At 44.5% G+C, this 18,138-nt stretch overlaps 1 protein-coding gene across 6 annotated transcripts in view; it reads left to right on the plus strand.

Moving 5' to 3' along the window:
- The window catches only part of Stau2 (staufen double-stranded RNA binding protein 2), a 249,960-nt gene extending 232,242 nt beyond the window's left edge, over window positions 1–17,718 (plus strand). For all 6 annotated transcript variants that reach the window (XM_051158718.1, XM_051158709.1, XM_051158693.1 and 3 more), the window contains 2 exons: window positions 16,145–16,233; window positions 17,416–17,718. In XM_051158718.1, the coding sequence (XP_051014675.1) occupies window positions 16,145–16,233; window positions 17,416–17,509 (183 nt within the window). In that variant the 3' untranslated portion in view covers window positions 17,510–17,718. The remainder of the gene's footprint in view (window positions 1–16,144; window positions 16,234–17,415) is intronic.
- The last annotated feature ends 420 nt before the right edge of the window (window positions 17,719–18,138 follow it).

Genomic DNA, 18,138 nt, shown 5'->3' on the forward strand with positions numbered 1-18,138 from the left:
TAGGACAGCCAAGGCTACACAGAGCGACCTTGTCTCAAAAAACCAAAATAATGATGATGATGATGATGATGATGGTAATAATAATAATAATAATAATAATAATAATAATAATAATAATAAAGCTGCCTGCTCTGATCATCTGTGGGGAAGGATCTCCCTTGCCCAGGCTTGTCTGCCAAATGCGATGCAAACTTTGGGGAGTGTCCTTTCTTTGCTACTCCTGATCTTTCACACTGGAGCTGCCAATGCTGTCAGTGAACACCAAAGGGAAACAGAAGAAGACTTTGGATTCTTCAAAGGTTCTATGGTCCTGCCTCCTGGCCCATAACTTCTTGATTTCTCAGCTAATAGGGAAGTCTGGCCTGATTTTGCTTCTTTTTCATTTTAGGTGGGAGTTCAGAAACTCTGCCACCCTTTGTCTCCCAGGCAGCCCCTCTTTTCCTTTGCCTGGGTCTCCTCCTAAGGCAGAAGGGGTGACACTTCCCTCCCTGAAAGCTTTGCCTTACACAAAGCACAGAATTGATATACTAAGACCTGCTTTCAGCACATGCTTTGTGTATCCTCTAGAGATGTCTTCACAGGGAAGCCAACTGTTTCCTAGGAATATCAGAACTCAGGGTAGCCATCTTTATAGTCCCAGGACACTCTTCCGGGCATTGTTAGTTAGGCAGCATCTTCTACAGAGAACAACGGGGCATTAGCTTCAGGCCACTGCTAATGCTGTACATACCAAGACAGGGAAGTCCTAGGTCTGCCCTAACTGAGGGATATAACTTTTAACCTGGGAGATCCGGGCAGACTGGTCAGCAAGAACACTCGATGATGCTCACCGATTTCTTGGAGTTCTCCCTTTGGAAACTCACAGCTAGGCTACTGTATGCAACTTCCATGACATTAAGTGTGGTCGCACCACCAGGTTCTGGACAGTAGATATGAGGGCTTTTGTCCCCATTCGTATCCCTACCCTATTCACCACCTTCCACCTTATTTTTCTTTCCACTGGCTGAATAGAGTAGACCATAATGCCAGACAAAAGGGCAGAGCCACAAGGCATAGTAAAGAACTGGGTGCCACCCCCAGGAGGAGCACTGTTCTGAACCTCAGGCAGTTAGGGTACTTTGGCAGGTGCACAGGGCATGGAGTTTACAAGTTATCCCTCCCTTCCTGAATAGAAAGGTTTCATAGAGCAGTGCCCAGTTTCCTTTGGGGGCACATCCCAGATTGCATCTGATACCATAAGTACCACTTACTTTTGAAGTCAAAGTATCGCCTGTGCCTTTTATGTTTGTACACATTCACTGATTTTCCTCCTTTGAAATATCATCCTGCCCTTAGTTGGCTTATAGTGCCAGCTATACAAAGAACTAAAGTCCTACACTGTCAAATTCCAAATAACTTCTTGCTTTTAGAAACCAGTCCCCTCTTCAGCAAACTCTTCTAACCTTCTTATAACTTAATTCATATCCTTTCTGCATATTTATCCAGAGTTTAACTCTGGCCGTGGTCACCCTTTCCCTCCTGCGCTTTACCAGATGTTACAGGCAAAACATTTGCAATATGCGTACAATTCATTCCAATGTGCAATTCCGTTCAACTGAATGTCAGGCATTTGTTGGTTGTTGTAATGCCCTTTGCTGGGCTAAAGTTTTGACCTGAAATTACACATTGGAATGTCTTGTGTTACATTCTGCCCCTAAACTTCTAAGTCTACCACTGATACCCACTTCTAGCTATCTTGTTTCCTTACACAATTAACCATCAAGAGTGGAATTTGACACAGTATCTTTGGAAAAATTCTCCTTTGGAAAGGGAATATATCCTGTTGGAGAGGGGTAGCCAGTCAATAGACTTTAGGGGACTGCCAGTTGCCACGCATGCGTCGTAACATAGATTAAGAGCCACCAACAGAGTGTGAATCCTTACACGTGCCGTCTTACATCTTCATCTTCTAGACCAGCAGTCAGAGAGCACCATGTTTGGGTAAGTCTGTGTCTATTCTAGAGGAGTCCTAGCTGTTCCTATGGACACCAGGGGAAATTTTACAAATGTATTTAGCAGAAGTAACCTGTGTTCCTCAAAGTATTCTAAATTCCTTCTCATTTAGGAATAGAGGTAGGGGAGAGAGAGTATTGCGATGATTCTGTTCCGATACAAAGTAAATTCCTTTGTTTGTAGGAAAGTCTGAACTCATCCTGGCAATGTGCCTTTTTGTTTGTTTTGTTTTGTTTGGATTTTGAGACAAGGTTTCTCTGCGTAGCCTTGGCTGTCCTAGAATTGCTTTGTAGGCCAGGCTGGCCTCGAACTCACAGAGATCTGCCTTCCCCGAGTACTGGAATTACAGTTATTCTCCACTTTGCCCGGCTGGTGGTGTGCTTATTTTCCAGTTGTAATTTAAAATGATATTATACTTCTTGGATTCTATAGTCACTTTGCATTTGTGTGAGTCAGAAAAGAAGGAAGGAATGAAAGGTAAGAAGTGCTTCTAGAAAAATGTAAATTAATTACAATAAAATTTTTTTCCAAATTTGCAATATTTTTTTTCATATACATTTATTTTATTACACATGCTTAAAACAAACTACATACAACAGGGAGAACCATGTGACAATCACGAGTTCTATCAATGTTACAGTCATAGTGATTTGGCTATTTATATTTGTCAAACCTGAAGTAAACATCTTTCCTGTCTTGTTGGGCCTAAATTTCTGAATGAAATTTAATATCTATCCTGTCTCATCTCTATTCACTTAACTCCTTTATTCTGATTTAAAAGGATCTTATCCCCTAACCAAATAAACTTGATTGTGGAACTAAACTATCTGTTCTTCAACACCCCTCAGAGACTTGAAAAGGAATAAGTCTTAAATTCCTGAGTGAACCAGCAGTGCAGGTTATTAGCTTCCAAAAATGAACAAAATGACTGAGACAGTTTACTGCCTGAACAGTCACCAACACTCTCTATAATGTTGGAGTCTCACTTTCAGCCTTCTGGCCCAGTGTAAATTTGCAATAATTTAATTGCTGCAAAGTGAGTTTACCTCTCAGGGAAACACCCACGTGGGCAGCATAGGCTCATCTTCAAGTTTGTTATCTGAAAGAAAGACCCACATGTGACTACTACTGGGCTCCAGCATCAGCATCAAATGAACTGTTCCTTTCATGTTTCGATGAATGAAGGAAATCCTCGCCACTCCAGTTTCCTTACTGAGTCTAAAAGTAGTAAGATTGTACAGAACAGGCAGCCACTAGCTGGCCAGATAGTCTTGAATGCAGGTACTGGTTTTACCCATTCATTCATTTTCAGTCTTTCAACTAGTAACTGTTGACCGCCTCATACTCTCCATGTGAAACACTCAACAGTAAGTGCTGCACACAGAGTTCTTCCAGTGGGAGACACAGAAAATAAAGGAAATGCTTACATACATGATAAAATTTTAGGGAAAAAATTTTTTTGCTGCAATTTAGGTAGTTTGAGGAGAAGGAAAGACACAGGTAGTGGTGTGGTGTGACTTCTTTGGAACGAGAGGACAGGAAATGGCACTGGAGAGAGGACTGTGGAAGGAAGGAAGTGGACGTGCACGGGGCCTAAGGAAATTGTGAGAGTCCACGAGGCCGAAGTGAACTGAGGAGTTCCAAGGAGAGGCGGCTGTGCCAGAGCTCACGTGGGCGCGCTCACGCATGGTGGGACCAGAGCCCAGGTGGGACACACTCACACGTGGGCCAGAGGAGTAACTGGGAGTTGTTCTTCTAAGAGAAATGACGAGTTCCTCGAAGGTTCTGAGCTAGGTAGTAACCAGGCTTTGGTTATGTTTGAGCTGATGTACCAATGCTGTGCGTTAGCTGGAAAGGAGAGACTGGGAGAGTTAGAGAGGAAAATTACAGTGCTGTGTGCTGACAGTAGCAGGACAGGGCCTGAGAACTGGATTCTGGAGGGATTTCTGAGAAGAACCACTTGAGCTGGTTAATGGGCAGATGTAGAAAGGGACAGAAAGGCAGTGATAAGGCCCAATCCTGGGGCTTCAAGCAACTGGCTGAGTGAGGCACCATTTCCAGAAGAAGAGTGGTGTGGGTTGGGAATGAACAGCTCCGTTTGGGTTGGATTGACATCTCACACATTAGAGAAATCCGCCATACATGTGTGAGACCAGACGGCAGGTTGGGCTAACAGTCGCAATGTGAGCTGTCTGTATTTGTAAGGGACTCAAGGCACTGGCCTCAGTGAAATCATCTTGAGAGAGTAAATCATCTTGGTGGAGATGGTAAGAGATCCAAAGCCAGGAAGAAGAAAGAGCCAACTGCACAGGAGACCGACAGGGGCAGAAAAGAGGAAAAGCAAGAATACAGGAAGTCCCAGAAGCCAAGCAAAATCTAGCCTGACATCTTTAAGAAAAAAATAAGAAGTCGCCAACTAACATATTCACTGATAGGTTCTGGTTAACCCAGTGAGAATCTGGACCCAACTTACTTGGGTTCTCGGTCTACAGAGGCTGCAACATGGCCAACTTCAAATCTCCACCCCATGCAGAAGCCCCCCCCCCCCCCCGTTGAGGTCAGCTCTGCCTATCGCACCAGTCTGCTTGCCTAAACAAGTCTAGGTAGCCTTTGCTCCCACCCTGCACCTTCTTAAGTAACACCCTGAGTGGCCAGGGCTCAGGAGACTGTAAGCATAGAAGGAGAGTGGATCCCAGAGAGAACCAGTGGCCTCAGCTCCCACACCCAGACCTTTGTTCTCATAGCTAGCACTCTGTGTTTCGGTCTCAAGTGCCAGATCTGCCTGGGACAAACCACATGACCTTGTGAGTAAGTTATCTGTCTCTGCAGTCACATCTTTACGATGGTGGGAGTCAAGTAATTAAGGCTGTGGGTGAAAATTTCACGAATTCACAAGTGAAAAGTCCTTGAGCAGCAGCACCAGTGACGTCATCAGTAGCTGAGGTTTTTACTCGCTCAAGATTGTGGCGTATAAGACGACAGGCCAGCTCTTCAGCCCAAGGTTGTTGAGCTTTAAATCCCAGGCCCCTACCACACTGTACTTGAGGATTCAGGGAGCTGGCTCAATGGCATGACTTTTATATGCAATGGGGTGGGTGCTGGGCTAGAGCCCAAGGGTCTACATTTCCACTTAGGCACACGACTGCGTTCACTGAAGTCTCCTGGAAGTCATTGGCCATGGTGGAAGTCTCAATAGATGATGTGGTCAGCATTCTCTCAACCTCCCCCGCCTCCCCCAACCCAATCCCCTATTCAGCCTCTGTTTGACGTTTGCTTTTTGTTGGTATTACCCTTGACTACCCCCTCATTGCTGTACTCACATCTCAGAGCCACTGTTTGCAGGCTTTACCCCTGACTGGAGAGGCACGCTTGCTGGTGTGGGCTATCCCAATGTAGAGCACAGCACTGGGGTCTCAGTAGGTATTTGTTCAATGAATGGTCCCACCTAGATGTGAGTCATGCAGACCAGGACCTTTCCTCAAGGGAATAATGATGGCCTGTGACGAGTGCTGCGAGGGGCACAAACAAGGGTCTGTGATGGGCATGGGCCATCAGAGGAGGCCTCCCCATACTGAGCCCAGGGGCTGGCAAGAATGACTAGAGACACCTGCTGGAGGAGGGGAAGGAGTGGAGTCCAGCTGAGCATAATGATGAGTAAAGAGAGAGGCCCATAGGCCGGAGTCCATTCTAGAAGCAGGAGGCCATAAAAGGATTGAGGTGCAGCGTGCCTTCATGGTGATATAAAGATTGATTTGAAGAGGTCTGGCTTGTAGGGAGCAGGCATTGTCACCCTACTTTCTTCTCCTACTTCAGGCTCCTTCTGAGCAAGCATCTCAGGCTCTCACGGTTTCCTTTCAGAATCAGCATCCACCTTGTTCCAGGAGAGAATCTGGCATCAGTGTGACTTGCAGGCCCCTTTAATGGATTTGATTTGTCTCCTTTGCCTGCTGTAACAGTTCCAAATGGGGCAGCTTACATCTTATATACACTAGCTTCTGTAGGCGAGAGTCAGTCTGTTTCCTTGCCTTCCCAGCTTCTAGAAGCTGCCTCCAGCTTTTGGTTCATGGTCCTTCCTTTATATTTAGAGTCGATGATGTCACCTCTGCCAACCTCCACCCCCATCTTACCACAGCTGGAAATGGTTCTCTAATTTGAAGAGCTCATGTGACTAGATCGGGCCCACCTGCACAATTCAAAGCTAAGCATATGGTTTCAAGGCCCTGAACTAATCCCACCCGCAAGGCCCTTTTCACTATGCAAAGTTAAACACAGGTACTGTGAGGTCATGGCAGCATGGTTCGCAGCCATGGGAATCCTAGGGCTTAGGAGACCAACAACTGAATACTACATAAAAAAACATAGATTCAAGGAGATATCTTTGAGACTACCAAGGAAACTTGAACGTGGGATTATATGACATAAATGTTTATCTTTAGTATTGTTTGGTGTGAAATCACAGGATGTTATTCTAGGATTCCCATACCAAAAATAAGAAAAAACAATAAGAAGCCAGTGAACCTGAAAATGTAAGAAAAACTTGAAAGGAGCATGGAGAGAGAAGGGGGAGAGAAGGAGGGAAGGAGGGAGGGAGGAAGATATATAGATAGATAGAGAGAGAGAGAGAGAGAGAGAGAGAGAGAGAGAGAGAGAGAGACTGTTGTGTTTCTGTGAAGACACAGTGACCAAGGCAACTCTTACACAAGTAGACTTAAATGGAGGTTGGCTCACAATCTCAGAGGGTCAGTCCATGCTCATCATGGTGAGCACTGGGCAGGTGTGTGCTGGAGCAGTAGCTGTGAGCTTTACATCCTGAGCCACAGGCAGCAGGCAGAGACAGACGAGCAGACTGGGCCTGACCCCGCCTCCAGTGACACACCTACAAGGCCTCATTTCCTAATTCTTCCCAAGCAGTCCACTATTTTGAGAATGAGGGTCATTCTCATTCAAGCCACCACAAATATGTACATACATGTGCATGTACACACACACACACAAAGAGAGAAAGCAAAAGAAAGAAAAATGTGTAGTTCATACTCTTATTTATTTAAATATCACTACTTAAATGGAAGTTAAGGGCTCCAATTTTCAGATAATGAGCCAGTAATCTGCATATGGATACAAAGGTGATCCATAGTAGAGCTGGCCTAGACAGGATAGGCATTATGTTAATTACTTTTCCATCACTGTAACAACTTATGAACAATCAACCTGGAAGGAGAGGTCCATCTGGGGCCACAGTTTGGGTCTTTCAGTCCATAACTCATTAGCCCTGATGGTTGGGGCCTGTGGTCAAGCACCATATCATAGCAGGAGCACAGGTTAGACCCAAACTTCTCACCTTATAGCCAAGAAACAAAAAGGAAGAGGAGAAATAGGTCCCATAGTCCCTGTGGGGACATGTCCTGAAATGACATAAGGTCCTCCCACTAGGGAGTGGGTGTGGTGGCTTGCAGATTCCTGAGATGCCCTTTTACAAAGGGGACTTTACAGAGCCAACCGTGATAGCAAATACTTTTGCTCCCAGCACTAAGGGAAGCAGAGACAGGTGAGTTCAAGGCCAGCCTGGTCTACATAGTGAGTTTCAGGCCAGCCAGAGCTACAGAGTGAGACCCTGTCTCAAAGAATAACAAATGAACAAAACAAAAACAAAAACAAACAAAAGATCAAAGGGGACTTTGTATTGAATAATCAAATCAAGACAAAACAAGAATAGTGCTTGGAAAACAAAGAGTGTAGTAGAGGAAACCATGGCCGTGTGGACATCGCCTGTTACTCAGGAGTGCTCAGAACACATGAAATACACTCCTCAATCAGTCAGTTCTGTGCCAGGCTCGGCTCTGCACTGTCCGGGCCACAGCTACATGGGACTCCCCATTCCAATGTCCTAACCACAAGAATATAGGTGCTGGCGAAGCCTCTACTTTAAATGCTTGTCTTTGAAGAAATTTCCCAAATTCTAGAGTCTAAACACCTGTTTTAGGAGACTATTGAAAATCTGCGTGGCTCAGATCACCTACCCTTTAATTATTTTTTTCCATAACAGGTAATTTTCACCTTAGCAAGCAGACATTCTTTTTCTCTAAGGGCAAGCCATCTTATAAGGTGGCAATTTTATGGAAATTACCTGAACTAATAGCTTTGGGGAAACAGGAATGCGAATCCCAGGCTAGAGTGAAATTGTGGGCCGGCAGGGCAGCGAGTACTCACCTGCAGCTCAGTGTAATCCCTTCTCATGTAGCAGTCACATCTGAAAAGGAGCTGGCTGAAGGGCCTACCTCAGTGTGACAGGACCAGGGACACAAGTCTGTTGACATGTCAACAGACATAGTCTGTAAGGCAGACCTTTTGAAGGAAGGAAGGCTGCTAGGCAGGCTATATGCTAGTGAAGGAAGCTCTGGTCTGTTTGTTTGTTTGTTTGTTTGTCCCACTTATTCAGATGAAAAGTTTGGAGAGTCTTCCCCCCCCTCCCCGCCCCCCACCCATGGTGTTTGCTTTTAAAAAGCTATCATTTCCTTCTGACAGGGGCCTGATTTAATTAACTGTGGGCTCTCTGAGGAATCCAGCGGCTAGCTCTGCCCCCTCCCCACCCCGACCCTGGCCAAGAGCTTACCATGAACAGGCACTTTGGGGGCGAGAAAGCAAAACAAAACAAACCCTGAATGCTTACTTGAATATGAAGGCCGCATTTGGGTGTGTGGTTACCGTTGACTTTGATAGAAGCAGCCTGTTTCTGGGAATTGGGATGTGAGCTGGTGGGAAAACGTGACGGAAGCAAAGGGAATGAAAGGATCCATCCGGGCGTCTTGTTCAAAGCAGCACGGAGGGCTGCTGTGCAGAAGGGATGAATTCAAAGTCACGTTTTTGCTAATAAAGGCCATTGTCGTCTCTCAGAAAGTTACCCAATGCTGCTGCCTTGTCATTACGTGCTAGTCCCTGGAGAAGGAAGCAGGAAGAATAAGTGCTGGTGTCAACAAGATTTGCTGACTGCTAATTGCCAAGGGGAGAGTTAAAGATAGCAAACAGGACTGGAAAGATGCATCTCCAACCTGGTTTTGTGCATGTGCTGCTGAGTGTGTACATAGATGCTCTCTCTCTCTCTCTCTCTCTCTCTCTCTCTCTCTCTCTCTCTCTCTCTCACACACACACACACACACACACACACACACACACACACACACACGTCCAGCAAGTAGGCATGGAAAATAATCTCACTGGCATCGTATTTCCGCCATTGCTATAACAACAACCAAAACAAGGGACACATGAAATGGTAGCGACAGCTATTCTAGGGCTGTGGGGCTTTGCTCACAAAACAGTTGTAAAGCCATTTGGGAACCAAAATATGTCTGTGTATCTATGCAGATGCTTTCCTCAAAAGAAAACACACACATCCACGCACCGCCACATACTCACTACTCACGTCCTTCCCCCACCTACTCCCTATTCCCTCTCCTCCATCACCCCTCAGCACACGCGCGCGCACACAAGTTGAAAAGACAAGAATGAACTGGGGTAGCAACCCCTCAGATGTTTGTTTCTAGTCCCTTCTGTTCTTTAAGTCACAGAGCAGGTTTGCTGACATAAAGCTGGGGTTTGAGAGTGTAGCTGGGAGGTTGCAGTCCACCTCCATTAGATGCTCAGGATGTTTGCTTTGATTTCCTAGGAAAACATTTTCTGACCTTGGAAATGAAATCATTGAGTTGTCTATTTGTTTATGGCCAAAGACTTCTGGAGGGCCCCGGTCCGGTCCTTCTGTTAGTGTATCTTTGAAATTCTGGAATCCGCAGTGAGTGGGAAGTTACCCAGCTTGGGCTAGCATCATTCAGGATGTGCCTCATTAAGGACCCAGAGTGGATTCTTCCCACGACTCCCCAAGATGAGTTTACTTGTATCACATAGCAAATCATTCCTGCTGAGAGGGTGGGCTGCGGACGGTGGGGGTGGGGGCAGGACATCTTTGTTATCTGTTTACTCTCAGGGAGGAGACAGTTTAGAGCTTGCCTCTTCATCAAGCTTGATGATGAAGCCCAAATAAGAGTGGTTTGCCTCACACCCATTTCAAAGTGTCCTTCAGTATTATGTATCATGCTTCTACTTGGAAAAATTTTAAAGCAGCTACTTCCATTAAGTTAACAATATCTTCAGTTGAAATTGTTCAAACGTAAGGATTTTGTTGCTTTTATCGCCCTCTAGACAAATTCGGGAAGTGTTTAAACACATTTTGTGGACTGCTCAATTTTACAATTTGCTCAGAGGGCCACATTATTACCTATTATTCTCTGAAGACATTGATCCGCTAGCAAAGGCTCATTTTGCTTACTGAGCTCAGCATGAAGCAGAGGCCATGTGGCTTTTCAGGCCCTGATCACGATCTGACGTTGGAGCTGTTTGGCTGTAAAATCAGCAGCTCACTAGCCTATCTCCTCCCATGGATTTCTTTAAACTGTAACTGCCCTTTCTTGGAAACGAGTGGATGATGAATTGGTCGGGTAGAATGAGACCTTGTGTGGTGACTGAGCCCTAGAGATGCCTCAGAGACAAGGTGATTGTGAGTTTGAGACCAATCTGGGGCTGGATTGCAAGTTTCGGGCTAGCCTGGGCTAAATGGTGAATCCCTAACTCAAAAGTAAACAAATAAATAAAACGAAGATGAGGATGATGGCAGGAAAGCCGTGCTCTGATTCCACGCATATGCAGGAAGCAGGAGCTTTGGTTCTGTAAGTGCCCTTAAGAAGAGGCACCTCCACTCGGCTGCCTCTGGCTTCCTGTGTGTCACAGTCAACCTTTGTCCAGTCCACTGTGTAACCCTGGCCTCTTACTGCTGCAGCATACTACACCCCACAAGCCCAGCAAAACCCCAAAGCTGCCCTCTCCCTCTTGCAGGCAATCACAGGTAAGAAATGAAAAGGTTGGTTGGTTTGTTCGTTTTTATGAAAAGAGAAGAAAGGAGTCCAGTGAAGGGAGTGAGATTTGTTACCTTCACAATGTTAAAAAATGGAGAATGAAGTCATCTCATTTGTGGTCCCTGGGTAATCCTAAGTGAGAAAATAAGGACTATCCTGTAGTGTGAATGATAACAGAAATGTCATGTGTGGCTTTGGAAAGGAACCTAGGGACTGCAAGAGGACTGTGGGACACCTACAGGATAACACATTTCTTTCCTAGTAATTGGAAATAAGTTTGTGCTCAGCATAGGCAAATACTGTGAGAAGCAAGGGAGAGAATCGGCACAGCAAAGGAGGTCAAAGGATGCTGGTGTTGAGTGTAGTGATGCTCACTGTGGGGTGCTGGGTGTGAGCAGTTTAAAGTGCAGAGTAAATGCAGTGGTGTGGCTAAGAACTTGGTTTGGGTTCAAATATCTGCCCTGGCACTTACTGGCTGAGTGACCTGAAGCAGGTTACTGAATTCTTTGGGCCTCTGTTTGCTCATAGGTAAGGCCAACTTTGTGGCTATGATAAGACCTGAGGTCATGCAGGTAAAAGGCTCCATCCAATGACTGTAGCCTAATGATGTTCCTCAAATGGCAGCTACAACTGATTACACAGGTTAAGATAAATTGTCACCTTTGCCCTCCGTAAATTATCAAGAAATCCTCTCATACCTATAAGCTATTGTATTCCCGCTTATCAGTAAGCCGTAGGCTGCATGAGCTCATTAGATGAGATAAGAGTGTTACTCGGAAGCCGTGGAGCGTACCTGTGGAGGCAAACAGTCACACATGAGCTCGGGAAGACCGTTCATGGCATGGATCGAAAGAGCGTGCTGTCATTCCAGCCTGCTGGACATTCCTGAAGTGATGACAGGGTGCAGAAGACCTACATGACACAAGGATAACATCATCTGGAAGATTTCGCAAGTGCTGAAACACTAAACCCGCTTCCCCAAGCCCTGGCCTTCATCTCAGTTGTAGCTCTTTTCCGATGCCTTGAGATCCCGATGCTTTGAGAAGCAGTTCACATGGTTCCTGGGTCCAGACAACACGGCGTCAAGTGTTACCAGGGCAAACAGTGAAAATGGACTAGAGCTAGCCTACATATAATTGTTTTCATGAGAGTGGGGTAGAACACACCACTAGCATGGTGAGGCCCAGGATTTTTTCCCAACACTGACCAAAATAGAAGTATAGAGATTGGTATTGTCATGCTGTGCTGGTCTTGAGAGCAGAGCAGGAGCAAGAAGCTCGACACTCTTACGACTTTCATATAGCAAGATCACATTGAACATTTACATTTCCTGGCATGCAACGGACTGTCTATCATCTATTCGGAGGAAACGATAAAAATTAGCATTCTTGACAGTAATGTACCTAATTGTCAGGTCGGAGCAAGGTAGCTGATCTTTTGCTCCAAGTTCTTGCATCTGCAATGACCTCTGCATTCATCAGACCCACCTACAAAATCGTGGTGTTTTAGAGTCGGCATGAGTTTGTCTGTGGAGTGTGGCAGTGTCAGCCTGCTTCCCCTGCTCCTTGTGCATGCAGGAGACAGAACAAAGCTCCATGGAGGGCACATACCCACAGGACTCTGCTTAGCATAGCCACCCAGCACCTCAGGACTACCTGCGGTCCCTAAGGTCTCCCAGACCACCCGAACAATGGTCCGATTCCTCTATAAATGGCTCCATCCCAGAGGCGGGAGAACTGCCCACATCTGAGTCTCTGGAGTGTGAGTTTAAGCTTGGAAAGCAGCCACATATCAGTAACTCCAAGCACAACAAGGAAAGTAAATGATGAAGGTGAATCACTCTATGGAGGTGGGGCCTCGAACTCATGATGATGTGTGCTCATCTGACCCACAGTGCCTCTGAGGGGGAAATGTGGAAGTTCCTGAAGAAGCACCTTCCTCCTGCTGCTGCAGGAAGCACAGCCTCTCCTGCGGCAGGTGGGAAAGTGCCTTAGTTTTATTGCTGTAAAGAGACACCGTGACCAGGGCAACTTTCATGAAGGAAAACCTTTCATTGGGGCTGGCTTACAGTTTCGGAGGTTTAGTCCATTGTCATCATGGTGGGAAGGAGGGCAGTGTGCAGGCAGACATGGTGCTGGAGAAGCAGCTGAGAGTGCCGCATCTTAATCTGCAGGCAGAAGGAGGAGACTGTGTGCCACACTGGGCATAGCTTGAACATAGGAGACCTCAAAGCCTGCCTTCACAATAAATAACTTGCTTCTTCCAACAAGGCCATACCTACTCCAACAAGACCACACTCACCTCCTACTAGTGTCACTCCTTATGGGCCAAGCATTCAAACACATGGGTCTATGGGAGCCATACCTGTTCAAACCACCACAGACATATACACCAAACTCTTAAAAAGTAACATAGTTTAGCTGGGCATGATGGTAAACACCCATAAACCCAGCACATGGGAGTTAGAAATAGGAAGAATAAAACATTCAAAGTAGACCATAGTTATATTACAAGTTTGAAGGCCAGCCAGAGATATCAAAGACCTCATCTCAAACAAACAAAGATAAAACAAAAACACAACAATAACAAAACCCACATCATTTTAGGCATAAAATAGTCTAAGAATTTATAATATAGAAATTGTTGAAATGATACCCAGTTATTTTACTAGAAGGAAGCCTGGTAAAGAGATAAAAGCATCTGAAACCAAATAATAATAATAATAATAATAATAATAATAATAATAATAATAATAATAATAATAATAATTATATATACACACACACAAACAAACAACAAAACTCAAAAGGTTGAATGTGTCTATTTATATTATTTATACATACTTTTATATACATATATATATATAATAGTCAAAGAAAAAGAGGCTATCAATTTGAGAGGTGGGGCACCAAAGGAGATAGAGGGAAGGGACTGGAGAGAGTAAATAAAGAAGGAAAGTTGCTGGGCATGGTGGCACACACCTTTAATCCCAGCACTTGGGAGGCAGAGGCAGGCAGATCTCTGTGAGTTCGAGGCCAGCCTGGTCTACATAGTGAGTCCAGGATAGCCAAGGCTACACAGAGAAACCCTGTCTCAAAAAACAAAACAACAACAACAAAAAAACCAAAACAAAACAAAAAAGTAAAGTGATGTAATTATATTTAAATTCAAAATGTATTAAAAATTTTTATAGGAAAAATGAGAACTGGCCTAACTTGAGAAGTTAGCCCATACAGAAAGGCTTATAAACATGAGGCTACTGAAAGACTTTTTGAATGGAAAACTGCCTGTTTTGATTGCATATTGAAATTGTGGCTTACAAAGCAAAAGAGAAAGACTAAGAAGAAGGGAAACAAATAATTAAAATTTTAATATTATATTAAAATTAAATTTCTAATGTTAAAACCTTCACAGGCCTTTATAGCAGTTTTATTCACAGTCTCCCCAAACTGGAGACAATCAAAGTGACTCTCAAGAGTGAAAGGGTAAAATCAACTGTGGTATATGCATGCATGGAATATCATCCAGCTATAAAGAGACATAAACGTTGGAAAGACAGAGAAGAGCCTGAAACAGTTTGCAGAGTAGAGTGTTTCAACCTCGTGACATTCTGGAAAAGGTGAAGTTACTGAGGCAGGGGGAAAATGTGGAAGCTGTCAAGGATTGAGAGAAAGACAGAAATAAATGGGCGGGTCTCAGGCCTTTCAGAACGGTGTAACTCCGCAGTGTAATACTGCAATGGTGAATACATGTCCTTACGCATTAATCAAAACTCACAGAAAACCAGTCATGATGGTGCATGCTCACCTGTAATGCCAGCATTGTTGGATATAGGCAAGAAAATCAGAAGTTCAAGGTCATCCTTGGCTACCTAGGGAGTTTGAGACTAGCCTAGTCTATATGAGTGCCCCACCCCCTGCCCCGCCACTGCCAAACACCCTCCTCCATTTCAAAAAATAAAATAAAGAGGAATCCTAGTATGGATTTCCTGATAGGAACCTTAGGTGATACATTGCTATTTGCTGATCAGTTCAAGCAGACATCCCATGGTAATACAAGACATCATAGTGACCGACAGGGATGGAGGGAGGAGTGTGGGAGCTGTGTACGTTCCCTGCTCAGTTCTTGTAAACCTAGAATTGTGCTCCACTCCAAGAAAACCTGGTCCATTAATTTAAAATTAACCCATCCCAAATCCTTTGTACATAAAGAAATTTCAAAGAGGCCGTGCCTTGTCAGCTCTTGGGGAACCTGCATGAGCGAGCTCTGTTTTCAAAGGCAGCTGAGGAAACCCAGATGCCCCAAGCATGAAGCAGCAGGCTTCACCAGGGTTCAGACATCACGGACTGCTGACACCTACCTCAGACTCAACAAAACCCTTCTAATGGAGTTTAGGAGGTGGGACAGGGGTGGGATTGGGGGAGGGGAAGAAGACCCAAATTCTTACTCAAAGAATGAACAATTTGGAACACGCACAAGAGTGTCAACAAGTTATGTAGATCTTATCCACGCTGCATTTTTGGGTGCCTCCCAGCAATCCAGCCAGGCTCCACCAGCCTGTCAACACCAAAGCATCCCACGCCTGCGCTGGCCTCTCAACACCTCTGCAGGCTCTGCTGGGCCAGTATTGCCTCCCCAGAGCCCACAGGAGCTGGGAGTCTGACTTTCCTTCTCCTCTCATGGTACCCTGAACTCTGGTACATGGATCCCGCTCCCTATTGTGTGGCTTGGTTGGCATTCCATGCCTGTTAATTTTGTAAAGAGAACTGAAGGTAGAAAATCCAATGTTCTCACATCTCAAGAGAGAGAGAAAGAGTGTGTGTGTTCACTGTTTCAGCCATTGAAGGGGAAGTTACGTTAAGTCACCATGCACAAAGCACTTCAAGCTTCTGTATTTGCAGATGGAACTTCATGGTCTTTCAAAGATATGAATGAGGACAGGGGAGGGGGCACCCCATTGAGTTCTTTTCCCCATCCCCTGACAACAGCCAGAGAGTACTGGAGCTCTGGGTACAAGAGCACGAGCGAGCACGTCCACACGCACACTCGCACACATGGACAGACATATGCATCTAGTGCACTTGTGCCCTGCTCCACAATAACGCAAACTTTCAGGTGTAATTTTGCTTGAGAACGTTTAAAAGCACTGGTGAAAATGATAGCCTTTGTATCTTGGTTTTTCTTTTGGAATCATCTGTTCATTTTGTGGAAATCAGCGAATGGCTCTCCTTGTCTGTTTTCACTTTTAGGCAGCGTTAAGTGCCTTGAAACAGTTTTCCGAACAAGGACTGGAACCGATCGAAGGGGCAGTGAATGTTGAAAAGGGTTCTCTTGAAAAGTGAGTATGTCCTTAGTCAGTGTTGTTGCTTTTGTATCTATACGAAAGATGAGATGTGGTAACTGTATCGTTAAAAGAAATCCAGACAATGGTGTCTGAGTTTTACAAAATTCTTTATACCTCATTAAATACAGATGGAGGAAACCATATATATGTATATATACATACACATATATATATGTTCATAATCAACTTTTCTAAAATGCTCATGGACATTCTAACCTGTGAGTTGGCCATTGTCTCTGCATTTTCATGCCATGGTGGGGGCAACCCTGACAATCTTGCTGAGTGCAAACAGCTACAGAACTCACAGAGGACTGTGTTCATTGCATATGTCAAAGATTCTCTCATCAGCTCGGTTTCTAAGCCAAAAAAAAAAAAATTGCACTCACATTTATTCTAAGTACAACTAAGAGAAAACAAAGCAGACTGAAAGCAGCCCCCACCACCCTTTCTTTTCCTTTTGTTGCATGGAACATTGGCACATTTTGCCACAGAAACAGGACTGCCAGGGACTATAGCAAACTTGCAAGTATAACCATTATTCCTGCAAGCCAGCTGTGGCTTTTTATGAGATTTGAACCTAAGGTGGTATGGAAAGGAGTGAGGTTTGGGTTTCTCTAGAGACCCAGTTTATAATAACAAAGTGAAAAGCCAGTTATATTTACAGTACAGAGTCCAAAGACTTTCAACACAATAATGATATAGCCAGTGCAATCTCAGAGCACACAGAGAAGATACCATCAGAATTAAAATTAAAACACAGAACCTGGGGAGGAAAAAGCAGATATGTTGATCCTACAGCTAAATGAACATACAAAAGAAAACACACACACACACACACACACACACACACACACACACACACACACACACACACCACACACCCCACAAAACAAAACCAGCATTTGGTCATTTTCATTAAAAGATGAGAAGTACGCATTTGGTAAACAGACATGGCATTTCAGGTTGTCTATAGACTGGCAACCATTTATAAGCTAATTTAATCAAAACCATTTCCACATGATCTCATCAGCAGACTATCTGAGCATAAATATTGTTGTTTCCCTTTAAAATGTCACTTTTGTGGTGACCTTTGAATCTTGTGTGCCATCTGCTAATAAACATGTCTGAAGATGTGCAGCCCAGAGCTCAGCTCTTGTTAATGTATTAATCTTTCAGACAAGCCAAGCATCTGCGCGAGAAAGCGGACAATAACCAGGCGAGCCCGGGCTCCATCACTCAGGACTGCAAGAAATCAAAGCCGGCCGTCTAGCAAGTCCCAGAACCCACGGCTGCCACCGCGTCCTTATAAACCTGTCAGCACGCATGAGGGTGTCTGTGTTCAGGGAAATGAATGACTAATACCATTATCTGAGTCTTATGTGAAGACAACACTGTTCTAACACAAGAGATAATGTACACGGTACTGTTTATTCAACCAGGGGGGAAAATAAAACTTTGAGCATTTCCCTTGGAACCTGAGATCAGGTCATAACTCATTTGCCCAGAGGCAGCAGAAATCTGATCCCACTACTGAAGCTTAAAAACAACCATTAATGAAAAGTGTTAGAAACAAAGCTAAAGTTTTCAAATGATTCATAGAGAAGTTGGGTTTGGTTCTGTCCTTATGATTGTTTTGTCGTGGCGATTGTATTGTTATAATCTCTCTCTTGTTTGAAATAATGCTTGACAGTTCAGAAATTAACCAATGATGTGCTGTGAAATGTGATGGTTGTCTTCATATATAGTCTCACAGTTTCTCTTTTTATGCAGATATTTGTAACCTTCATCTTGAAAACACACACACACTCACACACTCACACACACACACACAGACACACACATTACGGTGCATTGCACAAAGCTGTATGCAAATGGCTATGTTTTAAATCAGGTCAGATA

Source organism: Acomys russatus, chromosome 2 (genome assembly GCF_903995435.1).
Source record: "Acomys russatus chromosome 2, mAcoRus1.1, whole genome shotgun sequence".
In the NCBI taxonomy this organism is placed as follows: Eukaryota; Metazoa; Chordata; class Mammalia; order Rodentia; family Muridae; genus Acomys; species Acomys russatus.